Raw genomic sequence first — 25,960 nt, 5'->3', positions numbered from 1 at the left:
TCACGCTTGATTCTCAAATCGTGAAATGCTTTTTCAACATCACTATTCACTTCAGCCTTTTATTTTGTCTTCCTTCCTTTTCCCATTTCCTTCCTTTACTTTATTGCTCATTTCCTTTGCTCTTTCTTTTCCCCCGTATGTGTGTGTGTGTGTGTGTGTGTGTGTGTGTGTGTGTGTGTGTGTGTGTGTGTGTGTGTGTGTGTGTGTTTTTAGTCTGGCTGTCTGCTCCAGTATGTGATGGTTTAGAGTAAACACCAGAGCTATAGCAGGACTCTGACAGACTCACACAGAACTTTCCAGTTCACAGCAACAATCAGTACCATCTGGCCTCAGAAGCTCTTTCTCTTTTCTCTCACATACACAAAGCTCTTTCTCTCACATGTACCAGCAGTACAGTCGTGACAGTCATAGTTTTCAATACCACATAGTACTATATTACAGAGTAGTAGGCAATACTACATGTACATTTTCACAAATTCCATTTGCAGGGAAACGGCTTGATTTCAAGATCGTGTTTATACAGCAGTTTTTTTTACTGCTGTCTGTGTGCCTGCAGCTGAACTGTCAGTGTTCGTCTGGGCTTGACACAAATTTCCCAGGTTAGTCTGAATGAAATGTCATGTCTTGTATATTTTTAACAGCTTTTTGTGATGATTTTGCTTCACTCAGTGTCCATCAGCCTATAATTTAAATGAAAGGTTAGGCTTGGCTGATGGGGTCATGCATTGTTTTATTAAATATCATTTATTGATTCAGATTAGGCCAGACTGCACACATACAGACAAATGTTTGCCTTTCTGTCCTTTTTGAGGATGGATCTTTGAGGATGGATGTTGGCCTGAGATGGCATCCCATGCAGGGTGAATTCTCTTGCCTTATTATGAGTTTGCATGTGGAGAACCAACCATATAGAGAACCTTTCTCTCTCTCTCTCTCTCTCTCTCTCTCTCTCTCTCTCTCTCTCTCTCTCTCTCTCTCTCTCTCAATCTATATTTCTTGTATTTACACATGAACATACATACTGGACCTGAAGGCAGAGCAGAAAAGAGGAACACTGAAAGGTTTTGGCGCCATCTGGCGTTTAATTTCATTATAGCTAGAAGGATAATTGTTGTGAGGCTTTCACATCCATGCAACCAAACACATTTCTGAACTGCTTGTCTTACACAGCCTCACAGGAGTCTATTCCAGGTGCATTGGGTCACAATTCAAGTTAAATCGGATGCTCACTTCCTTTCCATATTATTATTATTACGATTATCGCGATTATTATGGATGATATTATGTATTAGACTTTTATTTTGAAATCGGGTTGCGTAAAGCTTCCGTGTTTAGGCTTAAGCCTGTGAACAGCGTGGTCTCTAATACTGACATTTTTATTCCTGGCTTTTTTTCCTTATATGAAGATGTTGATCTACAAAAGATGAATGATGTTAAGTTTGATGTCAGTAAAGTTCCTCTGGAGTCAGAGAGGTTTCACTGAGTGGAAAAGAAGAGGAATAATAATAATACAGCAGGTGAGATGGAGGACAGAGAATTAAATACACAATTCAAATGAGATTTCAAACCAAAAGTTGTGAATAAAATCATATTATTAATTATATTAATTATATTAATTATTAATCACATGACTAGTTATTATTAATAATATTTTAGTTCTTATTATTGTTTATTTTGTTAGAAGTAGTAATAAAAATGTAATAACAGTTCATGTACAGTGTAGTTATTAGTTAATAAACAACAACATAAAGTACATTACAACTCTTATAAAGGTAGCAAGTGCACAATGGTGGCAACAATGCAGTAAAATCTTAAACTTCTTATAAAATGAACATTAAAATAACAAGACGAGGAACTGTACTCTGGAGTTAAAGCAAAAAAACAAGATTGTATTTGTTCTAGATTAAAACCCAGGCTCATTTGTTACAGTTTTTTCTCATTTGTTTAAGTTTAGAAAATAATTTCATTGCGTATTATTATTTCATCACAGCGTGTATTCTGTCACACGTACTCTATGTGGTCAAAGGTGTGTGGACACCTGACCATCACACTCACCGGTATTCGTTATGTTACAACCTTATTACAAAATGGATTCAATTCATTATTTTCCTCAAAATTTTACAAACAGTTCCCCATAATGACAACGTGATAGAAGTTGGAAATATATATATTTTTTTTTATTTATTAAAAATAAAAAAAAACAATAAATCACATGTACATAAGTATTCACAGCCTACTGTGTACAAGCACCTTTGGCAGCAATTACTTTTTGAGTATGCTGCTACAAACTTGGCACACCTATTTTTTTGGCCCTTGCAGGTCATCTTAAGCTCCATCGGGTTGAATGGGGAGCGTTGGTGCACAACCAATTTTAAGATCTCTCCAGAGATGTTCAACCGGGTTCAAGTCTGGGCTCTGCCTGGGCCACTCAAGGACATTCACATAGTTGTCCCGTAGCCACTTTTCCTTAAACTGTTCCACAAAATTCTTAGCACACATTAATTTAAAATCTTTTTTTGTGCTGTATCATTATAAATTCCCTTCACTGGAATTATGAGGCCCAAATATGTTCCAGCATGACAATGCCTCAATGCCAAAGTCAGCTCCATGAAGACCTGGGTTGCCCATTGGAAGAAGTGGGTTACTGGAGTGGAAGAACTCTAGTGTCCTGCACAGAGCCCTGATCTTATCCTGCACCCCAGACCTCCTCACTGAACATCAGTACCTGACTTCACTAATGCTCTTTGGCGGAATGATCTTAAATCTGCACAGCTACACTCCAAAATCTAGTTTGAAGGTTATTATATGTTCAACAAGCACCTATAGGTGTGATTAATCAGGTACCCACAAACAGTTAATCCAAATAAGGCTGGTTAGGTTTTTGTTACAGTTTGATCTTGTAAATGAAATTATATCTAGTGAAGTAAGATTTATTTATTGTATAACAAGAAAACTGTACATTGATATGCTTTTGATGTGAGTAAAGTAGCCTGGTCACGTAACAGATTACAGATTACATACAGAAAAACAAACTCTCTCCCGAACTGTTAGTCTTTTATATCTAGTAATTAAATATGTTATTTATCAGGGTTTAATATTCATCCCCAGTATCTGTGAACAAACAAACCATAACACATTTTAATATGTAGTGTTTTTTCCTCTGGAAAAACGGAAGCCAAAATTCAGGTTGGAATAAATAAGTACACTCTACTCATTAAGAGAGTAAATAGCAGCCAGGTGTTATTATTAAAATGCACTATAAAAAAAAGATTTATTCTTAGGTAATTGTGTAACTAGTTTGTCGTCTTGTTTTTTATTACTTATTATTCATGTAAGGTAAGATCAAAAAGAACAGAGACCAATTAAGATTACACAAGAGAAGTAAATACAAATACTTGAGAATAAAACAAATAATTGAAATAATTGAACTCATTTACTTCACTTTGTTCACATTATGTTTAATTAACTTAGGAAGGCCAATACTGTGATGATTAAAATGCAGATAATCATGTAGTGATGACTTTGTTACAGAAGAATGAAAGATAAATTGAATGTATCTCTGTTTAGGCTCTGCTGCGGGTGTCGTGTGGAAGTGGAGGTGTAGGTGGCGCACCCGCTTCTCCTGCAGACTGCGAGGTTACAGCAGAGCAGGCGGTGAACGTGTGGACGCAGTACTTCCAACAGCATGGAATCTCTGAGGCGCTTCTCTCCTCAAGCTACATCATAGCTCATGTCCTGGGAAAGAAAACTGTGAGTCATGTTTTCTGTCTTTCTTTGTGCCACTGTTTTCAGTGGTTAGTCTGTAAGCAAACGGACATGGGATAATGACACACTTGTTATTAATTTGCTCTGTAATGAAACTCTGACAGTAAATTGAAGAATAATAAAGGAATTAAGGTTACAAAACTGAAGCAAAAAGCTAGACAGATGTAGAGCTCTTTTCTGTTTCTTGTTTGTCGGTTCTGCTGTAAATGATAGACTCTTCATTCACTTAAAATAAAACCTCTAGTCTGTTATTTACACTGTGTCTAAAGTGTTGATCTGTACTGATCATCCTCCTACAGTATAATAGATGCTGTTATATAAAACACTACAGATGTGCTTTAAGAATGAGTTTGCAGTGTGGGTGAGTAGAGCTGTGTCCTATGCACTCTATATTATATACTTTTTTTAGGGTAGAAACATCTCAAATTGAACACAACCTGTTTACAGTAAACAGACATGACTGTCATTACACAGTTATCCGTCACAGTTATATGCAACTACCTCTGTCCTATAAGTGACCATATAATATCGATATTGTGATAATGTCAGGATCCAGCCCGTACTTTTGGCCACGTGCTTTTGTTTATGTTCTGTGTTCACGTGTCTGCCCCGCCCTTGTCTCTTCCTCCCCGCCTTTGCACACCTGTTCCACATGTGTCTAATTGTTATTAGTATTTAGTCGAGCCGCGTTGACTTTAGCAGCGCAGAATCCTTGTTGTCGTCTCTAGTCTCGTTGTAAGGACTCTGCCCGGACTCTGGCCACGTGGAGAGACAGACAGAGACAGGGAGACAAAGCTGGGGATCGCTGGTTCTGTCGACCCGGTCGGTCCGGCTGGTTCTGTCGACCCGGTCGGTCCGGCTGGTTCTGTCGACCCGGTCGGTCCGGCTGGTTCTGTCGTCCCGGTCGGTCCGGCTGGATCCGGTGTCTCAACAGGTTCGGGCACTTCAACAGGTTCGGGCGCTTCGGCAGGCTCAGGCGTTTCGGCAGGCTCGGGCGCCTCAACAGGTTCATGTTCTTCAGCAGGTTCATGTGCTTCAGCAGGTTCGGGCGCTTCAGCAGGTTCGGGCGCTTCAGCAGGTTCGGGCGCTTCAGCAGGTTCGGGCGCCTCGACAGGTTCATGTGCTTCAGCAGGTTCATGTGCTTCAGCAGGTCCGGATGCTTCAGGTGCCTTCGGTGCTCCAGCCAGTGCCGTAGGGATGCCGGCCGCCCGAACCGGCACCATCGGGGTGTCCGCCAGCTTGGCGATCAGCCGGTTCCCCCGGACCTCGCCCGAGCTTTCCGGTCTGGCACCCATGTGGTTGGTCGTTCTGACACGAGGTTGGACAAAGGCGAGTGAGGATCCAAGTGCAGATTTTAGACTTTTACTAAACCAAGACACACAAACAGGCAGGCAAAACAGAGCAGAATACAGAGCACACAGGAGACAGGAACATTAACACCAACATACAATATCTAACAAGCACAATGAAATAACGACCAACAAAAGGGAAGTGAACACACAGAGTATAAATAACAGACAAGAACCAATCACAGAGCAGAACTAATTAGAGACAAAGACAAGACACCTGAAGGAGAGAAGGAGTACAATTAATGTCCATGGAAACCAAAGAGTGGGCGGAGCAAACAATTAACCACAGGAAAAGACAGCAGACAGAAACAGGACAGAAACACAGACAGACTCATTACACTCGTCATGTCATGTTTTGTCGACTGTTGTCGTCTTTGTCATGTTGTTTGTCGAGTTTTTGTTCCTGTTTTGTGTTTTTTAGTTAATAAATCCGTTTATTTTAGCTATCCTGCATTTGAGTCTGTTTTTATCCCCGCATCGCTGACAGATAAATTATGTTGCAATACACTTTTTGTGGATTTGTGTTTATTATTATTTTGCTTTTTATTTAAAAGGATGCCATGTGTGTCTCTAATATATGTTGTATTTGAATACAGATTTTATGTTTATGATTTTTATGCTTTTTATTTTTATGAATTTTACTATTGATTAATGACTTTAACCGATACAGGTTTTTATTTTATTTTGTCATTTATAAACATAATATTCAACTGAAACTAAACTAAAATATTATTAGTTATTATATAACTCATAAAATGAAACTTTACTGGTCAACTGGTCGTTTGTTAACAAACCTGTATATTGTGATATATATCATAAGTCATAGAACTGGCTTGTTCCCATCCACTTCATAGAGCATCTTGACTGCCGATTGCTAAAATTCTCTAACTGACCACGCAGTTTTTCAGTGGGTTTAGTACAACATCCTGGCATTAATAGTAAACTTCATCTGTGTCCATTTACTATCCAGTTTCAGTCTGAGCAGCTCAACTGTCTTTAATTCTTGCTAGTTCTTTAGTTCTCAGAGATGAATGGGTTTAAAAAGTAAGAATCTGGGACAGAATACCAACAGTGGTGCAACGTGTCATTACTTAGTTATATGGCAAAAACATGAGCGATGCTTCCCAAAACAGAAAAACTGCGATCTGTATGAAATAAAGTACTTGCTGCTTATGTGGGAGCTCCATATCAAATGACCCAGGTTATGGGGTGTACCAAAATGAAAAACAGGACATGATATGACCTTGTGTTTTTTTGTGAATGACGCAATTCAGGACTGTATCTGGAAAGCCCTCTATTTATAAACTCCATTAGCTTCCTTTATGAGTCACTTTATTTGCCTCAATTCTTGGCATTTCTTTGTGTGTGTGCGCGTGTTTGAGAGAGAGAGAGAGAAAGAGAGAGAGACAGAGAGTGTCTCATTCTCTTCAGCAAACATACTCAGTGACCTTCTCTGTGACAATTACTGCATGTTTGTGCAGGAACTTCTAGGAATCAAATTACGTTTTCAGCCACAACCACCTCCATGTTTTTCAGATTACAAAAACATTTCTGTCTATCTGTTAAAGCTGCAAAGTGTGGAGAGGAGAAGGCTCCAAGAAAGACTGACTGACAAAGAGAGAGAGAAAGTGTGGGCGCTTTGTTCCAAGCGTCTGACGAGGTACAACCGCTCAAATGTTCTTGTTTTTTTTTAAACATTTTCAAGCCACCCAATGAGTGTGTTCACATGCCCATTAATAGTCTGATCATGATGTGATTTTGACAGCTTTCTGATTATCCAAATGGTCCCGGTAGATGACAGGCTGTGATCTTTTAATCAGATTACAGCTGTTATCTGATAGCCACACTTGGCACAATAATTAGGTCATTCAGGGCATGGATATTGCCCATGTGTGTAAAATCAGCAAATAGATACAGGTAACACTCAATTTGTCTGCAGTAAACATCACAGACTTAACAGCTTAATGGTGTTATTTGTCATATCCTCCTTCTGGATTTATTAATGGTGTACATTATCTGTTATCTGTAATGTAATACGAATGCTGACTTACTATTGACACAAAGCTTTCCCGTAATCGGATTATATACAGCTGTGTACAGTGTGGGGAAAAAAATATTTGATCCCCTGCTGATTTTGTACGTTTGCCCCCTGACAAAAAAAAAAAAGATCAGTCTATATGTTTAATGGTAATTTTATTTTAACAGTGAGAAACAGAATAACAACAAAATAATCCAGAAAAAAAACGCATTTCAAAAAAGTTATACATTGATTTGAATTTTAATGAGTGAAATAATTATTTGACCCCTTCGCAAAACATGACTTAATACTTAGTGGAAAAACACCTGTTGGCAATCACAGAGGTCAGATGTTTCTTGTAGTAGGCCACCAGGTTTGCAAACATCTCAGGAGGGATTTTGTCCCCTTCCGCTTTGCAGATCCTCTCCAAGCCATTAAGTTTTCAAGGCTGATGTTTGGCAAGTCAAACCTTCAGTTCCCTCCAAAGCTAGGACACTCCAGGACCTTAATATGCTTCTTCTTGAGTCACTCCTTTGTTGCCTAGGCCGTGTGTTTTGGGTTCATGTCATGCTGGGATGCCCATCCACAACCCATTTTTAATGCTCTGGCTCAGGGAAGGAGGTTCTCACCTAAGATTTGACCGTCCATGGCCCCGTCCATCGTCCCTTTGATGCAGTGAAATTGTCCTGTCCCCTTAGCAGAAAAACACTCCCAAAGCATAATGTTTCCACCTCCATGTTTGACAATGGGGATGGTGTTCTTGGGATCATAGGCCGTATTCCTCCTTCTACAAACACAGAGAGTTGAGTTGATGCCAAAGAGCGTGATTTTGGTCTCAGTTTTCCTCTGAGTATTTCAAATGTTCACTGAACATCAGACGTCTTGAGCAGGGGAACCTTGTGGGGGCTGTAGGATTTTAGTCCTTCTCGGCGTAGTGTGTTATCAATTGTTTTCATGATCCAAGCTGTCTTGAGATCATTGACAAGATACTCCGATGTAGTTCTGGGCTGATTCATCACCGTTCTCATGATCATTGAAACTCCAAGAGGTGAGATCTTGTGTGGAGCCCCAGACCGAGAGAGATTGACACTTATTTTATGTTTCTTCTAAATGTTGTCACCTTCTCACCAAGCTGCTTGGCGATGGTGTTTTAGCCCATTCCAGCCTTGTGTAGGTCTACAATCTTGTCCCTGTCCCTTGAACAGCTCTTTGGTCTTGGCCATGCTGGAGAGTTTGGAATCTGATTGATTGATTGCTTCTGTGGACAGGTGTCTTTTATACTAGTAAGGAGCTGAGATTAGATTTAATAGAGTGCTAGTAATCTAAACTCTTTACCTATATAAAAGACACCCGGGAGCCAGAAATCTTGCTGATTGTATCAAATCATTTTTCCTGGTATCAGAATATTTTATTTTGGGATACATATCTGAAGCCTTTGCTTTTAAGAACAATGAGAAATGATGGGTTATGGGTAAAATCTAAACACTGCCTGCAAACCTGAAATAATATAGATTTTATGTAAATATGGCAAAAACAATATACTGTGGGAGTTTTATTTTTTTGTGTTAATTTCACTGAGCTAGGTTTGTCTTCTGTAGACTAGTGTTGAATGTTGCTGTGTGCTTCTAGCAAAGAATTGTTCATGCTGAGCTGTATGTTTAATATGTTGTGTTTTTTTAAATGATTATAAATAAAGGCTCCTTGTGATATTTTCATAAAACAGAATTTGCAGACTACTTCGCTTTGCTTGCCTTTATTAATGATTATAATTTCATTTTTTAAAACAAGTCTAGTCCTGTCATTTCCTGGCTTATATCACAGTGTCACATGGTATTGGAGCAGTTTTCACAAATATGAAAAAATTAGCATTTTAATGAGTGGACCAGTATTCATTCATCTCCTTTTTTGTGGTTGTCTGTTAGCAAGCTGCCCGTACATTAAAGGTTATGGAAGTTTAGATGGATGGAGGGACAGACAGACAGACAGACAGACAGACAGACTTTTAGATAGATATTAATCTGATGAGGGAAATTCTTGTGCTAAACGTGTAGTGCAGATGTTAGAAGCAATTATTTAACGGATCACTTTTGTAATGCCTAAAGGATATAAAGTGTGTGTGTGTGTGTGTGTGTGTGTGTGTGTTTGTTGTGTGTTTCAGGATGCCGGTGCAGTATGTGATTGAGGAGTGGGACTTCAGAGATCTGACGCTGAAGATGAGACCTCCAGTGTTTATTCCCCGCCCGGAGACAGAGGTTTATACATATACACATATACACTCGTCTGGCACACGCAAACGTTTCATAGTAGGACACAGTGTCCTTTACAGTGTTTGCAAACTTAGGAGTTTCACTTCTAATGATGTGGAAACATAGGAAACTGTGAGTTATGGGATAAACATACTCTGTATTTGGGCATACAGGTATGAGTGATCTTTGTGTGTGTATGTGTGTGTATGTGTGTGTGCAGGAACTGGTTAGTTTGGTGTTAAAGGATCTGCGGTCACAGTGGGGAATGAGAACTTTGCGATGCTTGGAGGTGGGATGTGGATCAGGTGCCATCTCTCTGAGCCTCCTGCATAGTGTACCCCAGGTTAGCCTCTGCTCACTTTATTTATATCACTTCAGTTGTTACGCTGTTACAGAGGTGCCAACATTTGAGGCTTAGTCAAAGCATTTACGATGTTAGTCACCCCGGTGATATGGGAGAGACATGAAAACTGCTCTTTCTGTAAGAATAAAACGAGCTTGTCTGGAAAAACAGTTTGCTGAAGGGAAAAGGAAATAAATAGCTAGAATTTGGCTTTGCATGGACTTTATCTAGGAACTGTGAATTAACAAGCCTTGGTCTTGTGGGCCAGTAGAAAATCAGAAGGTGAGACTGGTCATTATGGTAGGTAATAAAAAGTGGAGCAGCTTGTTTTTTTTTTTTGTTTTTTTTTTTACCCAAAGGGGACATAAACAAATTGGTTAGACACTCCTGCATTTTTTCAAATCACACAAGCATGCAGTCTTTTAGTCTACATCCAGCCAAATATCCATTTTCTGTACCACTTATACAAGATTAAGGGGAAACCGGAGACTATCTCAGGGGACTCGGAGCATAAAATGGGAGACTGTAAACAGAGTGCCAACCTATCACAGTGCACAATTACACACAAACTTACACACTACTGAGAAATTAGTGTTTCTAGTCAGATTACGTGTCTTTGGACAAGGGAGGAAACCAGAGTATCTGAGGGAAACCCCCAGAGCACGGAGAGGTCATGCAGCCTCCACGTTCACATGCTCAGTTACTCAACTTGATAAAAGAAGAACAATTCTGTTTGGATCTGAGGAGGGAAAACAGAGATGGCTAATTGCAACAAACAGCTTGTTCAGTAGGAAAAGTGCAGCTTAGGATGTGCCGTACAACAACTAGTACAGGCTCGTTTGGTTATAGAGGCTATAGGTACATCAACATCTGAACCACCTTCACAAAAGTATCTTTAGATTCTTTCTGGACAATATCCAGTTACTCAACTCAGACCAGTCCATTGCATCTCTTCCTGAAAGATTTCTTTCAACTTTTTTGCTTTGTGTTTTACACACTGGTGCAATGTGTTCTGTTTTTTTTTGTCTTATGTCCTGTCTTTGTGTACTTTGTGTATCTTTAGTGTTCTGCTGCACTGTTTGTTGGTTTGTTGCATTGTCTGTTGCTGCTGCTGCTGCTGCACTGTATGTTTGACTTGCTGTGTCACATTGCACACTGGCACCAAACCAAAACCACTTCCTGTGAGTGTTTCTCAGAGAATATATTCATATAAGTTCGTATTTGGACAGATGAGTTGTTTGGTTTGTTTTATACTTTCCTTTTATATGTGAGTGATAAATGTTTTTGTATATATAGCATAATTAATCAACAGAATGGATTCACGACAGTGATAGACTCTTTATTATTATTATGAACAAAATAATGACCCAGAGCAAACTGGGCCTGCACTTATGTTTATTTTAAACAGTTATAGAGTATGCTTTAACATTTGTCTGGTTACTTATACATGTATGCAATTAAATATAATTTCAAATTGTTTAATATTTTATGCTGTTAACATGTAGCCATATTTTTTGCTCTTTTATGTTAGGCTAAAAATCTTGTTGTTTTCTTGTTAGCAGTGTTGGCACCTCTTCTGGTGTAAAGGCAGGCAAAGAGAACTAATTTACTACAACATACCTAATTTAGCAGTATTTATATTGAGTCTTAATATTGCAGTGTGTTGGATAATAAGCTGTGGTTTTTAATGTGTTGTTTCTAAGCTCAAGGCAGTTGCATTGGACCAAAGCCAGGAAGCAGTGTGTCTCACTGAGGAAAATGCAGGCAGGTGAGTGCAGCGTCTTTAAGAGCTCCTGATGTTGGGATCGTAATATACACAGAAATTTACAGTGACAGAGAGAGGCTTTGTTCTATCTATCTATCTATCTATCTATCTATCTATCTATCTATCTATCTATCTATCTATCTATCTATCTATCTATGTATATATATATATGTGTGTGTGTGTGTGTGTGTGTGTGTGTGTGTGTGTGTGTGTGTAAAACTTTGACGGTAACAAGAGTAGACATTATTAATTACAGTATTATTTGATTTCATTTTTATTCATTAATCCTTGACCAAGCACCGGAGGCTGCTGGTCTCTATAATGGAAAACATTACAAGCAGAAATTGTCAGTTCTTGGGCACAGTTGCCTTTAGCCAAATCTTTAGTTCAAATAAAAAAAAACACAAAAAGCCCTTTGATGTTGATTACACCTGCTTGTATTTAAAACATTCCTCCTCGAAGGGTGCCGATGTTATGGATGATTCAGTGAAGCGGTTACTGCTACCGTTAGTGTTGTTGGTTCAACAAAAATTCAAGGCGTTTGTTAACAACAGATAAGCTGATATGGATGCCAGAATGAAACATTGTATTGTAAGGCTTGTCTCCTTGCAAGAGAACTAAGGTTTATCCTTGCAAGCGCATTTTACTAGCCAACCCTAATGGTAAGTTGGAAGAGAAACTGAGCAGTGACATTCAGTAAATATCAAAATTCAGCCTAGCACTATGATGGTGTCATAAGAGTAACATAACCATCAGCATAAATACCACAATAACAACATGCAGATGTGATGTCATGCTTTCATGGTTCATGGGCTACCACAGTGTGCCACAGTAAAACCAAAGTAAAAACGAGTAAAAGACAATAATAAACAGTATGTTATTTTCTGTACAGGAAAATGTGCTTCATTGATGTAAGCATTGGTTATTTTTTTTATTTATTTTTTTTTGCAATAGACTGGGGCTGCTGGACAGACTGAAAGTTTATCATTTAGATATTATGAAGGGTAAGTATGTGCTGTTTAAAAATCAGTTGCATTGTGTTGTTAAAAACTGCATGATTTGGTAGAATAGTTATGTTTCTCTTCCCCTTACATAGACAACCCATACAACACACACACACACACACACTATGTTTCCATTTGTAAATCAGCTCGACATTTTCTGCATGTAGAATGAATTTTGTACAATAATTATGGTATGCAGTGACTGCAGGTAGACATCAGCAGTGAGGTAGCATGACAAACATTGTGATCATATTATTTATTCATTCCCAACGCATTTTCAGTTTAATTCATTAAATGAAAAAGACAACGCTTTTAATTTAGCGCAGAGATTCTCTACTACATGTTTTATTTGATACCAGGCTGCAACAGCACAGAGATCAAGAGGACATTAGGCCCCTGAAATTTAACGAACCAGTAACTGTGGTAAAACTGTACAGATAATTATCCTTATATACTGCCAACACATATATAATACACCAACAGATACATTCTCGTATCCCCAAACGCATGCTCATTGCAGAGCACATGCACACAAAATCCAGCCCTATTACTCTGAAATTCAAAATGTGTCTTAACCTTCAGGAGAATATAATTATTTAGAGTAGAATTCTTATCGAGTAAAATATATTTATTGTATATAATGAATAAAGGAATGAATAAAAATAAATTGCCGTTTCAATACTTTCAGAGGATGCCTGATGGATTTGCTAATAAGGATTATTGTATGCTTTTTAAAAATAACAAAAGGGTGACAATTTGGTGACCGAACATATGAATATTTTAATCACCCACAATGTATTGAGTGCAGTAGTTAAAAGCTGTGTGTTGGCAGATGTTAGATCTTTTAGTTAACATGGGTATCTAAATTGCATGTGTTTCAGGTCTCCGATCAAAATTTGTCAGTTTAAAGCTGTTTGTGATGAATTTTGAAATTTAGATAACAATGAACTTTGAAGTTTTTGATACTCAACAAGTTACAAGAAAGACTTGAAAGCTGAAAAGGAGTCAACATTTGCATTAAAAAAATAGATTTTGTATTTTACTCTGAGGCAAGAAACACAAAAATTAACTAAATAAATAAGAAAAATAAAATAAAAACAATAGAAAGACATTTCTTTTTGGTATACAAAATCGAGGAATGTAGTATGCACAAACCCTACACTTCTGTGGTAACTCTTTTTTTTTTATATTTGTATTCAATATCATTGAATTTGAAAGGTTTTATATCTGATCGTATTTTGTGGAAGAACATGCTGTCCTATGGTCTTACACACTGTTGTGCTTGTATTTAGAGCTTCTTGTGTATTTCTGTCTGGCTGCTGTTCAGGTGAATTCACTGTACTTTACTGGATTGACAGTTATTACAGTTACAGTATTGCCAAAGCACTGAAATGGCAAAAAAAATCTGCAGCTGCTTCTGTTGTTGCATATTGTTCCAGCAGGCTCTGTTCTGTCACCGTTAATGCCCTCATTGCCAGGAAGCTCAGGCTGATTGTGTTGTCAGGGCTTCCAAGGTCAGTCGGCATGTCAGTGAGGTGCTTTAATGTTAAGAGCTTTGCATCTGTGATCTGAGCAAATGTATGTCACTTATTCTCAGACGCTGATTTGACACTGAGAAGCTGCGGTCCTGTCGATGTAATTGTTAGCAACCCTCCGTACCTGTTTTCTCAGGATATGGAATCTCTGCAGGAAGAAATACTCAGGTATTTAAATCACCCACATAGATACTCAATGTTCTGTCCACTTTATTAGAAACACCTTTTTTATTTTTTAAAAAATAAATAAATAAAATACATATGTGAGGCTGCAATTTTGACATTGACTATTTATCTTCATCGCTGTAGGTTTGAAGACCACACAGCGCTGGATGGAGGTTTGGATGGGATGTCAATAATCAGACAGATTCTAACTCTAGCACCAAGACTCTTAACAGATGAAGGGTAAGGGGAGGGGTGTGTGTGTGTGTGTGTGTGTGTGTGTGTGTGTTTTGTGTGTGTGTGTGTGTGTGTGTGTGTGTGTAAATTTGTTTAAGGATCCACCGGTGTGTATCTGTTGCTCAGTGAATATGATCTCATGTTCGAGGTCTAGTGGAGAGAGTATATTCCAGCAGAGTATAAATAGAATGGTCTAATCTCACTAAGGAGCTTTACTAGCACTTCTTATGTGCTTCAGGGAATCCGCTCCTGCTCACAGTCTTCCACATTTTCATGGAAGCGGATACTGGTGTTCCTAGGATTATAGGGCTCCTTTCCAGTAATTGTCTCCATAATTCACACACTGGTGAACTGTGTCACTTGCCCTTGAAAATACGTTAAATAATCTGACTTGTCACCTTCTTGTTTCAGGAAATTGATTACACAACAAAGCTGAAGATAATAGTTTGCATGTGTGAGTGTGAGTGGACGTGTCAGAACTGGATGATTCTCTCGTTTCAAGAATCCTTCTAAACATCTTGAGCATTTCATGAAAATTACCACTGGCTCTTTCGAAGGCCACTAAATCCGAAATCTGCATTCCTTTCCTAGAAATGTGGCTTTTTCTGTGAAATCCAAATTCCATTAAATCTCATGTGTATTTGTGACCAGAAATGCTTTAGAGTCTTATCTGTTACTGTGATAAGATCTGTTTCCTATGATTTCACATCTTCAGCTCTGCTTCCTGCAGTTGTTCATTTGCTCTCTGTGTGCGTGTGTATTCCAGTCGTGTGTATCTTGAGGTGGATCCACGCCATCCTCCACTCATAAAGTGTCTGCTAGAGGAAAGCATGCTGGGATTGCAGTATTTGGGATCACACAGTGATTTCACTAACAGGTCAGAATATCTGTAGAAAGCAGGTTTATTTTATTTTAAGTTATTGTACATGAATAAAGCCTTTGGGGATTTTTCTTCAGTGATCTGAGTGCTGTATTAGTCACAAGGCTTTCTGAACCCCTAAAGGTACAGATGATGTTCAATTTTTGCAGCAGCATGATTCCACTGAACAATTCTGATGAACTTCTATCCACCTTTACCACATGTGTCATCTATTACAGTGCTTTTAATGAACACTAATGATCTACTTAACAGTACTAACCAGGATCAGCTAATTAAACAGCCGAAATCACATGCTGCTTGAATAGATTGAAAACCTGCCCCCACACCTGCCCTTTACAGATAAGATTGGACACCATTCGGATAGACAGATGGATTGGTGGTCCCAAATAATATACATTTTTAATGACATTCCTACAGCAGCCAAAGCCTATACAGCACATATAGTAATCAGTAGTGAATAGCTAGTAAATACTACAATAAATAAATCATAGTAATAAATAAGTACAATTTGGCAGGTGAAAATAAAGTAAAACTAAATAATTGGTATAGGATTGTTAAAGGTCATTGTTATTATTATAATATTTAAAGGAATGTTCAATCAGTTCCTCTCCAACCTGTTTTTTTTTTTTTTTGCTTTTGTTTGTGGAAAACTACTTGTATTAATCAGGATTGCACCAAATGCTTCTTTTAATCTATTACAAGTTCCATGATAGTGGAATTGACATGGGCTTTAACCTGAGTGTGTGTTATGATGGTGTTACGATGACACATTTTAGCCCAAATCAGCAGATAATCTGTGGTCATTTTGAAACATTTTGCAATCCTCATTGACTGTATATCATTGATTTTTTGTTGTTGTTAATTTTTATGATTGCAATATTGCTAAATCCTCAAGGGACTGATTAAGCTAATTAATTTTGGTATACAGTATAATTGTTGTTATGGTGAGGTGTTCCAGGAGGTTGATTTAGTTGAGCCTCCAGTGTCATTGCCATAGGTAAAGTGTTCAGGGAAGAACATTTCTGAGGCATGTTCTGGTTTCTCAGTTATGTGACAAACTGACAAACATTTAAAGAAAGAAAGAAAAAGGGAGGCTGATGAGGAAACTATTAATAGCTGTGCACCAGTGTTAACAGGAACTAACAGGGCAGTGCATGAACGTAACTCTAACTTTCAGTATGGCATGTCTTTAATTAATAAACAAAAATAAATAACAGGCGTTTAATAAAACATTCGTAACATGCTGTTTTAGACAAAATAATCATAATAATAATGTTCACGTCTGACCAAACCACACCACGCCACCTCGTCATTGATTATTTTCCTATAACTGCTTGCCCTGTCATGTTTTATTTCTTACATAATAATCGGTAGAATAAGCAAATTACAGTTAATACTTGTTTTAAAGAGTCCCATAATTTTTTTCCTGTTTTTCTGTTGCTTTTACAGGTTGCGGTACTGCATTCTACAGAAGAGCAGATGAACTAAAAGAGGAACCTGTGGCATTTGAGAGTGACAGCACATAGCTTGAGCGAAAGCTGATATGGAAGTGATGGCCAAACGACACACGTGAACAACCGTATTGTGTGCCGTTTTGCCAAAGATTATCGCTTACAATTCACCTCTTATCGATGCCTACTGGCCATCTGTGGCGTTTACGGCGTGATTTTTAATCCTGAAATGGATTTAGCTGGAAAGGAAGACCTGAAAAAATGCCTTCTCATCAGTTTCTCATTCACACAGTGTTCTTGTAAATGTTAAAATAGCCCCTAAAATAACACACTGTCAACTGTTCAGCATTTAGTTTTGAAGGTGTTTCCATGCGCATAGGATTATTCGTTTAATAAAACAGTCTCAAATTTGGAGGTGTGTTCATTTCATGACTTTACTCCAGATACTGGAGCTGCTGGTCTGAATTCCAGTCCAGTATTAGTATCAGGTGACAGGAGACTAGAGTTTCACCATTTCTTCTGACCACTGCAGCTATGCACTTGAGCAAAAAATATGATGTAGTCCACTGACATTATAAAAAACTGACTGAGCTCCAGCTGTATTTTTACAGAGCTGTATTTATTTATTTTATTTATTTATTTATTTTATTTATCACTAATACTATAAAGGATTTTTTTTTCCTTAAATTATTTTGTCAGCTGTGTATTTAAAATACATTTACTCCCATTTTTTGCCACTCAAATTTCCAGTGTTGCAATGTAATTTATTTCAATAGTAGAACATTTGAACTCGGTTTAAATTTTTAAATACATGTTTATATATCTATTTTTATTCCCTTTTTTGTTTTGCTGCACTTTCTGCTTAATATCCTGATTGAATACAGCAGTCATAAAGCAGAAGTCTGTCTTGTATATGTAGTAGTAGTAGTAATAATAATAATAATAATAATAATAATAATAAAACAGTTCATTTTCAAATTCATGGAAGATTTAGTCATTGATGGTCAAACTGAACTCGTCTGCCATGTGTTTTGATCTGTGTTCACGTTTGTTCATGAGAAGTTCTGCGAAATCCCCGCTTCTGAGAGTCAGGCACACTGATCACAGTGTGTGAGGTATTATTCTGGACTGCTCTTTTAGTGTGAGGAATCTGAGGACTCTGTGAAGCTCTGTGCAGTGTGGAGTTTTGATTGTTAGTAATCTTGTAGTGTGACATGTCATTAAGGCATATAAACATAACTCAAAGCCATACCAGTGCTTTTTTTCTGTAATACTGAATACCTGGCAACCTAGATAAACAACTCTGCTTGTTGCCGTTGTTGTTTTCTCCTTTTCTCGTCCTTCTAAACCATCTTGTGCACTGCTTCTTACACTTGCATGTCTGGCTGAAGGTTCTTGCATGTGGTTATAGTTTATTGTGGTGAGACTGTGTTCTATGAGCTTGTGTATGTGTGTGGAAGGGTGCAGTAGGCTGAAGGTAATTATTGTAGCAGTTTCTGAGAACTCCCCCCTCCCAATGCTGCGCTAGCCTTTCCCTAGAAGCACTGTGCATTCTGAGAAACAGCTGGCAGTCTGCCGCATGCTCTCTCGCTCCTGAACAAACACATACATACACACACAGGCAAAAAGACATATTTCCCTACAATATTCTTTCAAGTGTACACTGTGTTTTGTTTAACTGTCAGACAAACAGACATGCAGGTTAATTGTCTGTAGAAGCTTTGAACAAAGCTGTATAAAACCCAGTGTAGCTGATATTTCTCTTGTAAACACATTCATGTTAACATCAGATACAGTTCATATAACCTTGCATCAGCGTCAGTTAAAATTCTAATAAAAGCAAAATCGAAGAAAGTTGTTCGAGAGTAAACTGGTGAATACTTTTTTCCATAAGGTCATGAAATGTGTAAGATACAAATTTTTTTTTGGTAATAATATTGTTTTTTTCAACCAGGGACCTTTGTAACCTCTCTCTTTTACAGCTTTGTAACCTCTCTCTTTTACACACACACTCAGTCCCTCTCTTTGCCTCTGCCATATCTAAGCAATTAACTTCTGTCCCACTATTTCATGAATTTGATTGCCAGATTAGTTTTGTTTTTGTTTTTTTAAATAATCTTTTAAAGAAACAGACTGTTTGGAAATAGACAAGTGAATAAGGGGATTGCAGTGTGATTTTAAAAATGCTTATGAGTAAATTGTGATTAATTCCATACATACCATTGTATTTGAATGGTTTCACCTTTGTCATGCTGGTTCTGTTGATGTTGATGAAAGTAATCCGATTGCGTGTGGAAAACCAATTTGATCATCCCTGCAGGTGGTTACTGAGAATCTAATACCCAGAAGACAAGTGATTTGACTGAAATTCTGTTATTTATTAATGCAGTTCAGCTCATCCTCTTTCCCAGATTTGCCTTGTTTTCCTAGAGCTCTATGCTGGGTCTAGGAAAAAAAAACAAAGACTAGTTTGTCACTGTAAAGCTCCTCACGCTTCAGTCCTCAAACATAGATACTGTATTGCCAACTCAACTAGAGATTAACTGGATATAAAATAATATACACGTAATACCTCTTATTGTTGTTTATGTGTCCTGATTAAACATAACATGTTACGCTAAGTATAAGAAATCATTTCTAGAGTCAGATCAATATATAAAATATATTTAATAAGATCACACAAGAGCTTGAATGGTTCAGTATTTTTCTTTTATTACAAAAAAAGGATCTTTGTCCATAAATATATACAAACACCCACATTGTGGTTATAGAAAAAATAAATTATTCTGGACTGATTATATAGCAGTATGTACCAGAACAGATTTTGTGTAGAAAAAGTAAAAAGGATGAAAGAAAAAGAGACAAGACAGGGCTATGACTTAACATTGGTGTGCATTTGGCTGCCATGTTTCAAGCTGTGAAGATCAACTGGCAGCCCCTCACCCTTGAGACTCTTTAGAAGTTACGAATTTAAGAACAGGACAACAATGAAATTTGCACAAATTTTCTCTAACCACAGTTGTTTGTCTGCCAGATTATGTTCTGATATTTGCTAAGTAACAGAGGCTTCTACAGTAGTTGCTAGTTTAGCACTGTGCAAGCAACTCCAAAATAATCACACGCTTGTCATATAATTGTTAAGTAATATCATTAACAATTCCTTAATTACGGTAGTTTCTTTAATAATTTGACTTTCTAAAAAATTGAAAACTAAAATGAAAAACGATTAATATTCTTTTTCAAACTTTGTGTGACAACTGTACACTGAACATATTGCTAACGTAAACAATAACTAGCTGTGTTACGTTAACTAGCTACAGTAGCTGTGTTGTGTTTTAGGATGCAATAACCAAATAAATCATTCTTCTAAACATTTTCACAGACTTCCTCAGGTTTTGAATGTTTACTGTAGCAAACTGGCTTGGAATTACAGCCACAAGCCATAAAAACTGTGAAAAACTGATAAGGAAAATAAAGGATTATTATAAAAACGCACCTAAATCTGCTTTTTCTATAAAATCTACCTGTGATCAGTGAACCTGAGGTAAAAACCTTGTTTATTTTGGCTAACTCCTGCTTTGTGAATCACTCTGTAGCTAGCTAAAGTAGCTAGTCTGAGTCTGAGGGTAGTGCAGAGTGGTATTCTCTAATGAACTAGTTATTCTGTCTTCAGAATGTCTGCTTATACCGTCTTTAACGTCACAAAGTCATTTTTGATGGTTTTTTTGTCAAACAGTGCCTGAAATCACGATAATTCCATTTCTGATAACACTATAGTTTTAGGCAAGTGTGTGATGACTTAAGCATGGAGTTTTAACTATGCTAAACAGCTCTATATGCATCTTTTGCTTAGATACATTAGTGTTGTAGCTCACGCCATGGGGAAAATTGTGTAGCTTTCATTTTGTAATCGATCACTGTAAAGAGATGTGACTAGGGATAGGGTATGGTGTAAGGAGAATCAAACCCACAGTAGTCTCAATGTCTTTTTTAAAGTTCATCTAAAAGTATATGGTGTAATGAAAGCTATTACAGTATAACCTACAGACAACATCAGAATTAGCTGCAAACATCTTTTTCGGTTTTTGTCATTTGAAATTTTAGATTCCAGTGAATTTCCGATTTACTCAGTATTTGGGAACAGGAAATCTAATTTTATCCCACAGGGAAAAAAAAGTTGTACAATGAATAAATTAATCAGAACAAGCAAAAGAGAAAAAAAGTGTTCTTTCACTTTAAATATAGCCACCATTAGTTAGTGAGTCAAAGCCCCATTTCTCTGGAAATGAGCTTTCACCTGAATCATTTTCATAATGACATCAGTGTTCTTTTATGTTCAAGTTGGTGTTTCCATGGTGATGTCAGAGCTGGAAAGGGTATTCCTGTAAGTACTGCAGTAATGGCTTTGGTAAAGGCAGCTTCTCTGGGCAGGTTGTATACCGATTAATAGCCAAGCGAGCAAGATGCTGTAGGGATGGAAAAGCCTGAGGCTGGCGGAGTGGACGTTTCAGCTTAAGCAGCACAGCACACTCCTTAGGTACCAGGGGAGTTACATTATCACACTCTTTGTCCTGAACAGTGTCACGTCCCCTTGCTGAGGTAGCATAGTGCTGAACCAGACTCAGCACGTCAGGAAAAGAAAGCAGGCGTGCTCGGGCTGGTGAACTCGAATCTAGCTGGAAGCGCCCGTGACTGTACTCAATGCGTACATTAGTGGGGCCGCGTACTGTTTTAACCGATAACGTCAGCATGTAGAGTGGGTGACTGCTGTCCCGAATGAGGAATGTGCCTTCTGGGGCCGCCTCAAGGAGTGAATGTGCCTCGCTGGCTGTGATGGTGCCCCAGTACCACCCTAAAAAAAGAAGAAAAAAATCCATCAAATTTGAGGATAATTATCTCAAAACTGGTAACTTGGTGGTTAAAGTGCCAACAACTGGAACAGTTATGAGTATAAATTCCTGATCTGCCAGAGAAACTTCTAGGCCCTTGATCAACAAGGAGCTTCTAGACTGTCAGTTGCTTAGGTTCATGATTGGATTGAGTTCACCTTTGCTTGTAAGTCATACTGTATAATCGCAGCAGACAAAAGAATAAATATAAGTAATGCAAGTGTAGATTTTTGCACGAAAGGTTTAAAACGCAATTTTTATGACTCAACAGGCCTACATCATATCCAAGATGTGTGCTACAGCATGCCCTCTGCAGCTGCCATTTTGTCCATTTCCTATAACGGTTCTAAGGCTGTATGGAAATATAGCTCTTATTCCAAACCCATGATCATACAGTCATTATACTATGCCTATAAATGTAATCTGTGTGCTTGGATATATTTATTGCAAGACTGGAATGTGTGTTAGTAAAGAATTTTGAAACCTTTTTAAATTTACCTGATGCATCGAGGTAACAGAAGTTGCTGGTGATGGTGCACAGGTCTTTACTGGGTTCCCAGAACTTCGGGGTGCTTTGAAGACAATGTGCTGATGAGGAAGAGAGGACCGAAACCCCGAGTGGAACCACCTGAGACTGTGAGTCTCCTAACAGGGCTCTGGGACTGGACAAAAAAACAAAACACATCATCAAAGGGCCAGAGATCTAAAGGTTTCTTTAGAATGACACCAAGGCGCATGAGTATTATTCACAACTGCATCTGCTGCTATTTTTATAAATGGAAAGAATCAAATCTGGCAGGGGATCATAGAGGCAGAGAAGCCCTTTGTTCTGGAGCTGTCTGTCTATTGATTTACTGCGGTGCTGAGCTGAATGGCAGGAATACAGCACATAATAATAACCAAGTCAACCTGATCCTTGAAATAAATGACTATATAAATTTTGGTAATACTTGGAAAGATATTGGAAAGGTACTAGTGATATTGGAAAGGCACTAGTGAAAACCTAAAGACTGCAATAAAGCCATTCTTTGAAGTCACTGATCCCACAATGCGAATAAATAGGAACAACTAAAGCTGTAAGAGCTGTCGATCAGAAGATCTGTTTCTGTTGAATGTCCTTGGTGGATCCAGCAGTACTCACCCTTGAACGCAGAGGATCATCGTATGAGTGAAGGCTTCAGTCAGATTCCTCAAACGCCTCTGAAAGTTTCCTGAGCTTGTGCTTGTTTAAAAACCTTCCCCAGAGCCTCTCTTACACTACAGCAGCTCTCTATGTGAATATCGCCGACGTTCAAAATCAATAACCCTGGAGCAAAGACGTGGCTGAAAGATGTGGCATCCGGTACGATTTTCGCTAATGAAGAGTTTCAGCCGGTTACCAGCCTAAAAGTGTAGCCGAAACAACTGTGGGCTTTGGTGTGCTGATTCCGCCTGAGTTCCAGGAAAGACTTTTCTCCGTATCGACGCGCGTCTCAGCGCCTATGACGCCATCAGTGACTTTCTCTCAGAGTCGCCCCCAATCATTCCGGGTATAACTCCCATTTTAGCCAGTTTCTGCAAACCCATGGATCAAAAGTGTTCATTTCATAATGTTTCAGTTGCAATGTGGGATGTGTTCAGTCATAAAATATTTTATTGCAAAATGTAAAGCGGTTCATCCTCCCCTCCTCCTTCTCCCTCCTCATAAACACTGCATAGCGACAAGCACTTCCTAGGAGATTCTCGTAAGAACTTTCCAGGAAAAACCGAGCGATCTACAGACTCCGACCAATCACTGCACTGGTCTTTTCTCTGAAGCGCCGCCTCCGCGCTGGTCCCTTCAGCCAATCAGCGTTACGCGATCTGCCTCCATGGCTTAGCCGCTGTTTGCTGTTTAACTAGTGACGGCAATTCCGACTCGTTTCAGTGTATCAGAGCGATCATAATTTCACACCATAAGTGTCGTAGACGTAAATAAAACAAAACATGCGGACTGAATACAACATTAAAAAAACTAAAATATATATATACCAGGAATTAAAAATACAATTTTATTTCCCATTATTACATTCTTGCTCTTTCTGCTATTTTTTCTCGTAAATTAATTTTCTTTTCATTCCCGCTTCAATTTTCATTGGTCTTTTCAATTGATCCTTGCAATTCCAAAAAAAACATCAATTCCAAAAATCTCCATTGGTCCACAGCTCTTCTCTAGTTAACCAATAAGCTGTTAGTAGCTTATGCAGTATGGTGTGTATAAAGTGGATAAAGTGGCACTGTGCAAGTCCAGAGTCAAAGTGTCAGTGCAAAAAACCTTGGTAGTGCAGAAAAACAGGGAAGGGGAGAGGTCCATTACTAGATCCAGATCTAGATTATGTAGTTTAAAAATACATGAGCATGGTTAAATGTAGTGAAAAAAGCTTACTTGAATGTCTTATGGTTCAAAAATATTACAAGAAATGGCCCCCTATATTGTTGTTGTGTCATCACTTATATTGCATGTCTCTCTCTCTGTAATCAAGGAATCAAGCAAATCAAGGAATAAATGTCTTTTCAAATCAAATAAAATTTTATTTGTCGCATACACATACATACTGAGTATGACATGCAGTGAAATGCTTTTTACGTCTGTCCGGTATTCAAGCATAAAAATGAATGGAATTAAGGATAAAAAATAAAACCAAAAGGAGGGAGATAAGTAAAAAGTATAAAGTATATGAAAACTATATCAAATATGAAAATATATGTGGAAAATATATGTATATACATAAATGCGTATGGTTTTAGCGATTGTCCTTTTAATACAATTTACAGCATTACTCTACAATGCTTACATCTAATATGCCAAAATCCTTCTGTAGCTTTTATGGTAACATGCAACTCCATAGAGATGGTGTTGATCTTTATCTAGCACACAAAGAACAAACAGAAAAAGAGTCTAGGAATAAATTACAATTTGAGTTCAGTTTTTCAGTGTTTAATTCACTCGGAAAAGAAGCCATCGTTATAATGTGCATATAAAGTTCTCTATTTCTCTCTGGCCTTAATATAAAACAGCCACTGCTTTATTAAAACTATTTATTTTCTTTCTTTAAAAAACCTAGGACAGAACTATAAAAGTAACAGCACTCGGCACAATGATGGTAAAATGATACACTTGTCCAGTTAATTAAAATACTCATTACTCATTACTAATAGGACGTTTGACATGATACTTCATGATACCTTAGAAATGCATATACGAAGCATTAAACGTGTCAATTAAAATTTCAAGATACATTTATAATCGTCCATTTACCCTACTTGCTCAAGACAGGTTCATGCTTTAGAGTCGCGCATCAATGACGTCACATGTTTAGATTTTATAGAATGGCTAGAGAAACAGTTGTTCCTTATGTGACAGCCATTCTGAAGACACGGATATATATATAGATATATTTTCTTCATGCTATTTCTCCAAACTCTTCTGTATATCAATTAAGGGCTGGTTGATAGAAAAATGGTTGCTGATAGTTTTGATTTTCTTTACATCATATCTTATTTGGAATACCCAAAGACTGCTGTGTTAATTCTTTTTTGCTTTATAATATTGTTATTTTAGTCATCCATAAATGTTGATTCTTTAAATTGATTCAAGTTGATTTTTTTCCGGATTCTGCATTCAAAAATATGCAATCAGGATTTCTACATACAAAAATAAATGAAGAATACTTTATTGCTGTGTCTGCAATAAACTTTTGAAATTTGAAGATGATTCCTATAAATTCACCCTCTTTATCCATCAATACACCACGTTATTACAATAAAAAGTAATGCAGTCGGAACTTCTGCCTCAATCACACACATCACACACAAGTCTTGACACTGTCAGCAGGATTTGAGCTAATAATGTGATCATGTATACAGAACAGAATCTACATGTCTTTTCTATGGCTTAATAAATAAAATAGTAATAAAATGACAAGCAAATATAATATGCGAATTGTTCACTGTAAGTATAGATTCATCCTTACATTCATCCATGCTACACCTACTATTTCTGTTTCAGGACATACCGCGATTTTACGCCCCCTAGCTTTAAAAGTGTAATAGCGCCTACTGAGAGCAGCACTCAGCTCCTTCACTTACTTTCACCATTTCTATTATACCATAACTTATAACCAATGTTAAACTAAAATGGGTATATTCTAAATTGAATCACTGGAAGCAGCCATCAGTCAGTGTCCTCCAACAGCCATCAGTCATTGTCCTCCAGTCAGTGTCCTCCAACAGCCATCAGTCAGTGACCTCCAACAGCCATCAGTCAGTGTCCTCCAACAGCCATCAGTCAGTGTCCTC

General features: G+C 37.8%; 2 protein-coding genes across 2 annotated transcripts; one reads left to right on the top strand and one right to left on the bottom strand.

The window, feature by feature from the left end:
- Positions 1–1,321: 1,321 nt before the first annotated feature.
- hemk1 (HemK methyltransferase family member 1) lies at positions 1,322–17,166 on the top strand. Its single transcript, XM_060867963.1, has 11 exons — positions 1,322–1,517; positions 3,568–3,750; positions 6,683–6,774; positions 9,290–9,383; positions 9,598–9,720; positions 11,424–11,488; positions 12,440–12,489; positions 14,087–14,192; positions 14,334–14,429; positions 15,190–15,300; positions 16,753–17,166. Exons 1-11 carry the CDS (start codon positions 1,428–1,430, stop codon positions 16,784–16,786), a joined length of 1,044 nt encoding a protein of 347 aa, XP_060723946.1. The 5' UTR covers positions 1,322–1,427; the 3' UTR covers positions 16,787–17,166.
- A 2,280-nt stretch (positions 17,167–19,446) lies between these two features.
- On the bottom strand, positions 19,447–23,323 carry cish (cytokine inducible SH2-containing protein). The gene is made up of 3 exons (XM_060867965.1): positions 22,785–23,323; positions 22,142–22,305; positions 19,447–21,606 (listed from the first exon to the last, which is right to left on the bottom strand). Exons 1-3 carry the CDS (start codon positions 22,802–22,804, stop codon positions 21,116–21,118), a joined length of 675 nt encoding a protein of 224 aa, XP_060723948.1. The 5' UTR covers positions 22,805–23,323; the 3' UTR covers positions 19,447–21,115.
- Positions 23,324–25,960: the final 2,637 nt, after the last annotated feature.

Source organism: Tachysurus vachellii, chromosome 4, assembly GCF_030014155.1.
Source record: "Tachysurus vachellii isolate PV-2020 chromosome 4, HZAU_Pvac_v1, whole genome shotgun sequence".
Taxonomy (NCBI): Eukaryota; Metazoa; Chordata; class Actinopteri; order Siluriformes; family Bagridae; genus Tachysurus; species Tachysurus vachellii.
The sequence above is the reverse complement of the archived record's forward strand: the minus strand, read 5'-3'. Positions and strand labels throughout refer to the sequence as shown.

Excerpts from the sequence above, each read along its gene's own strand:
- hemk1 (XM_060867963.1), top strand. The coding sequence starts at position 1,428 with ATGATGTTAAGTTTGATGTCAGTAAAGTTCCTCTGGAGTCAGAGAGGT. Across the intron at positions 14,193-14,333 it reads CTGCAGGAAGAAATACTCAG|GTTTGAAGACCACACAGCGC; the intron begins GTATTTAAATCA and ends TCATCGCTGTAG. Across the intron at positions 14,430-15,189 it reads AGACTCTTAACAGATGAAGG|TCGTGTGTATCTTGAGGTGG; the intron begins GTAAGGGGAGGG and ends TGTGTATTCCAG.
- cish (XM_060867965.1), bottom strand. The coding sequence starts at position 22,804 with ATGATCCTCTGCGTTCAAGG. Across the intron at positions 22,306-22,784 it reads ATGATCCTCTGCGTTCAAGG|TCCCAGAGCCCTGTTAGGAG; the intron begins GTGAGTACTGCT and ends TTTTTTGTCCAG. Across the intron at positions 21,607-22,141 it reads CTGTTACCTCGATGCATCAG|GGTGGTACTGGGGCACCATC; the intron begins GTAAATTTAAAA and ends TTCTTTTTTTAG.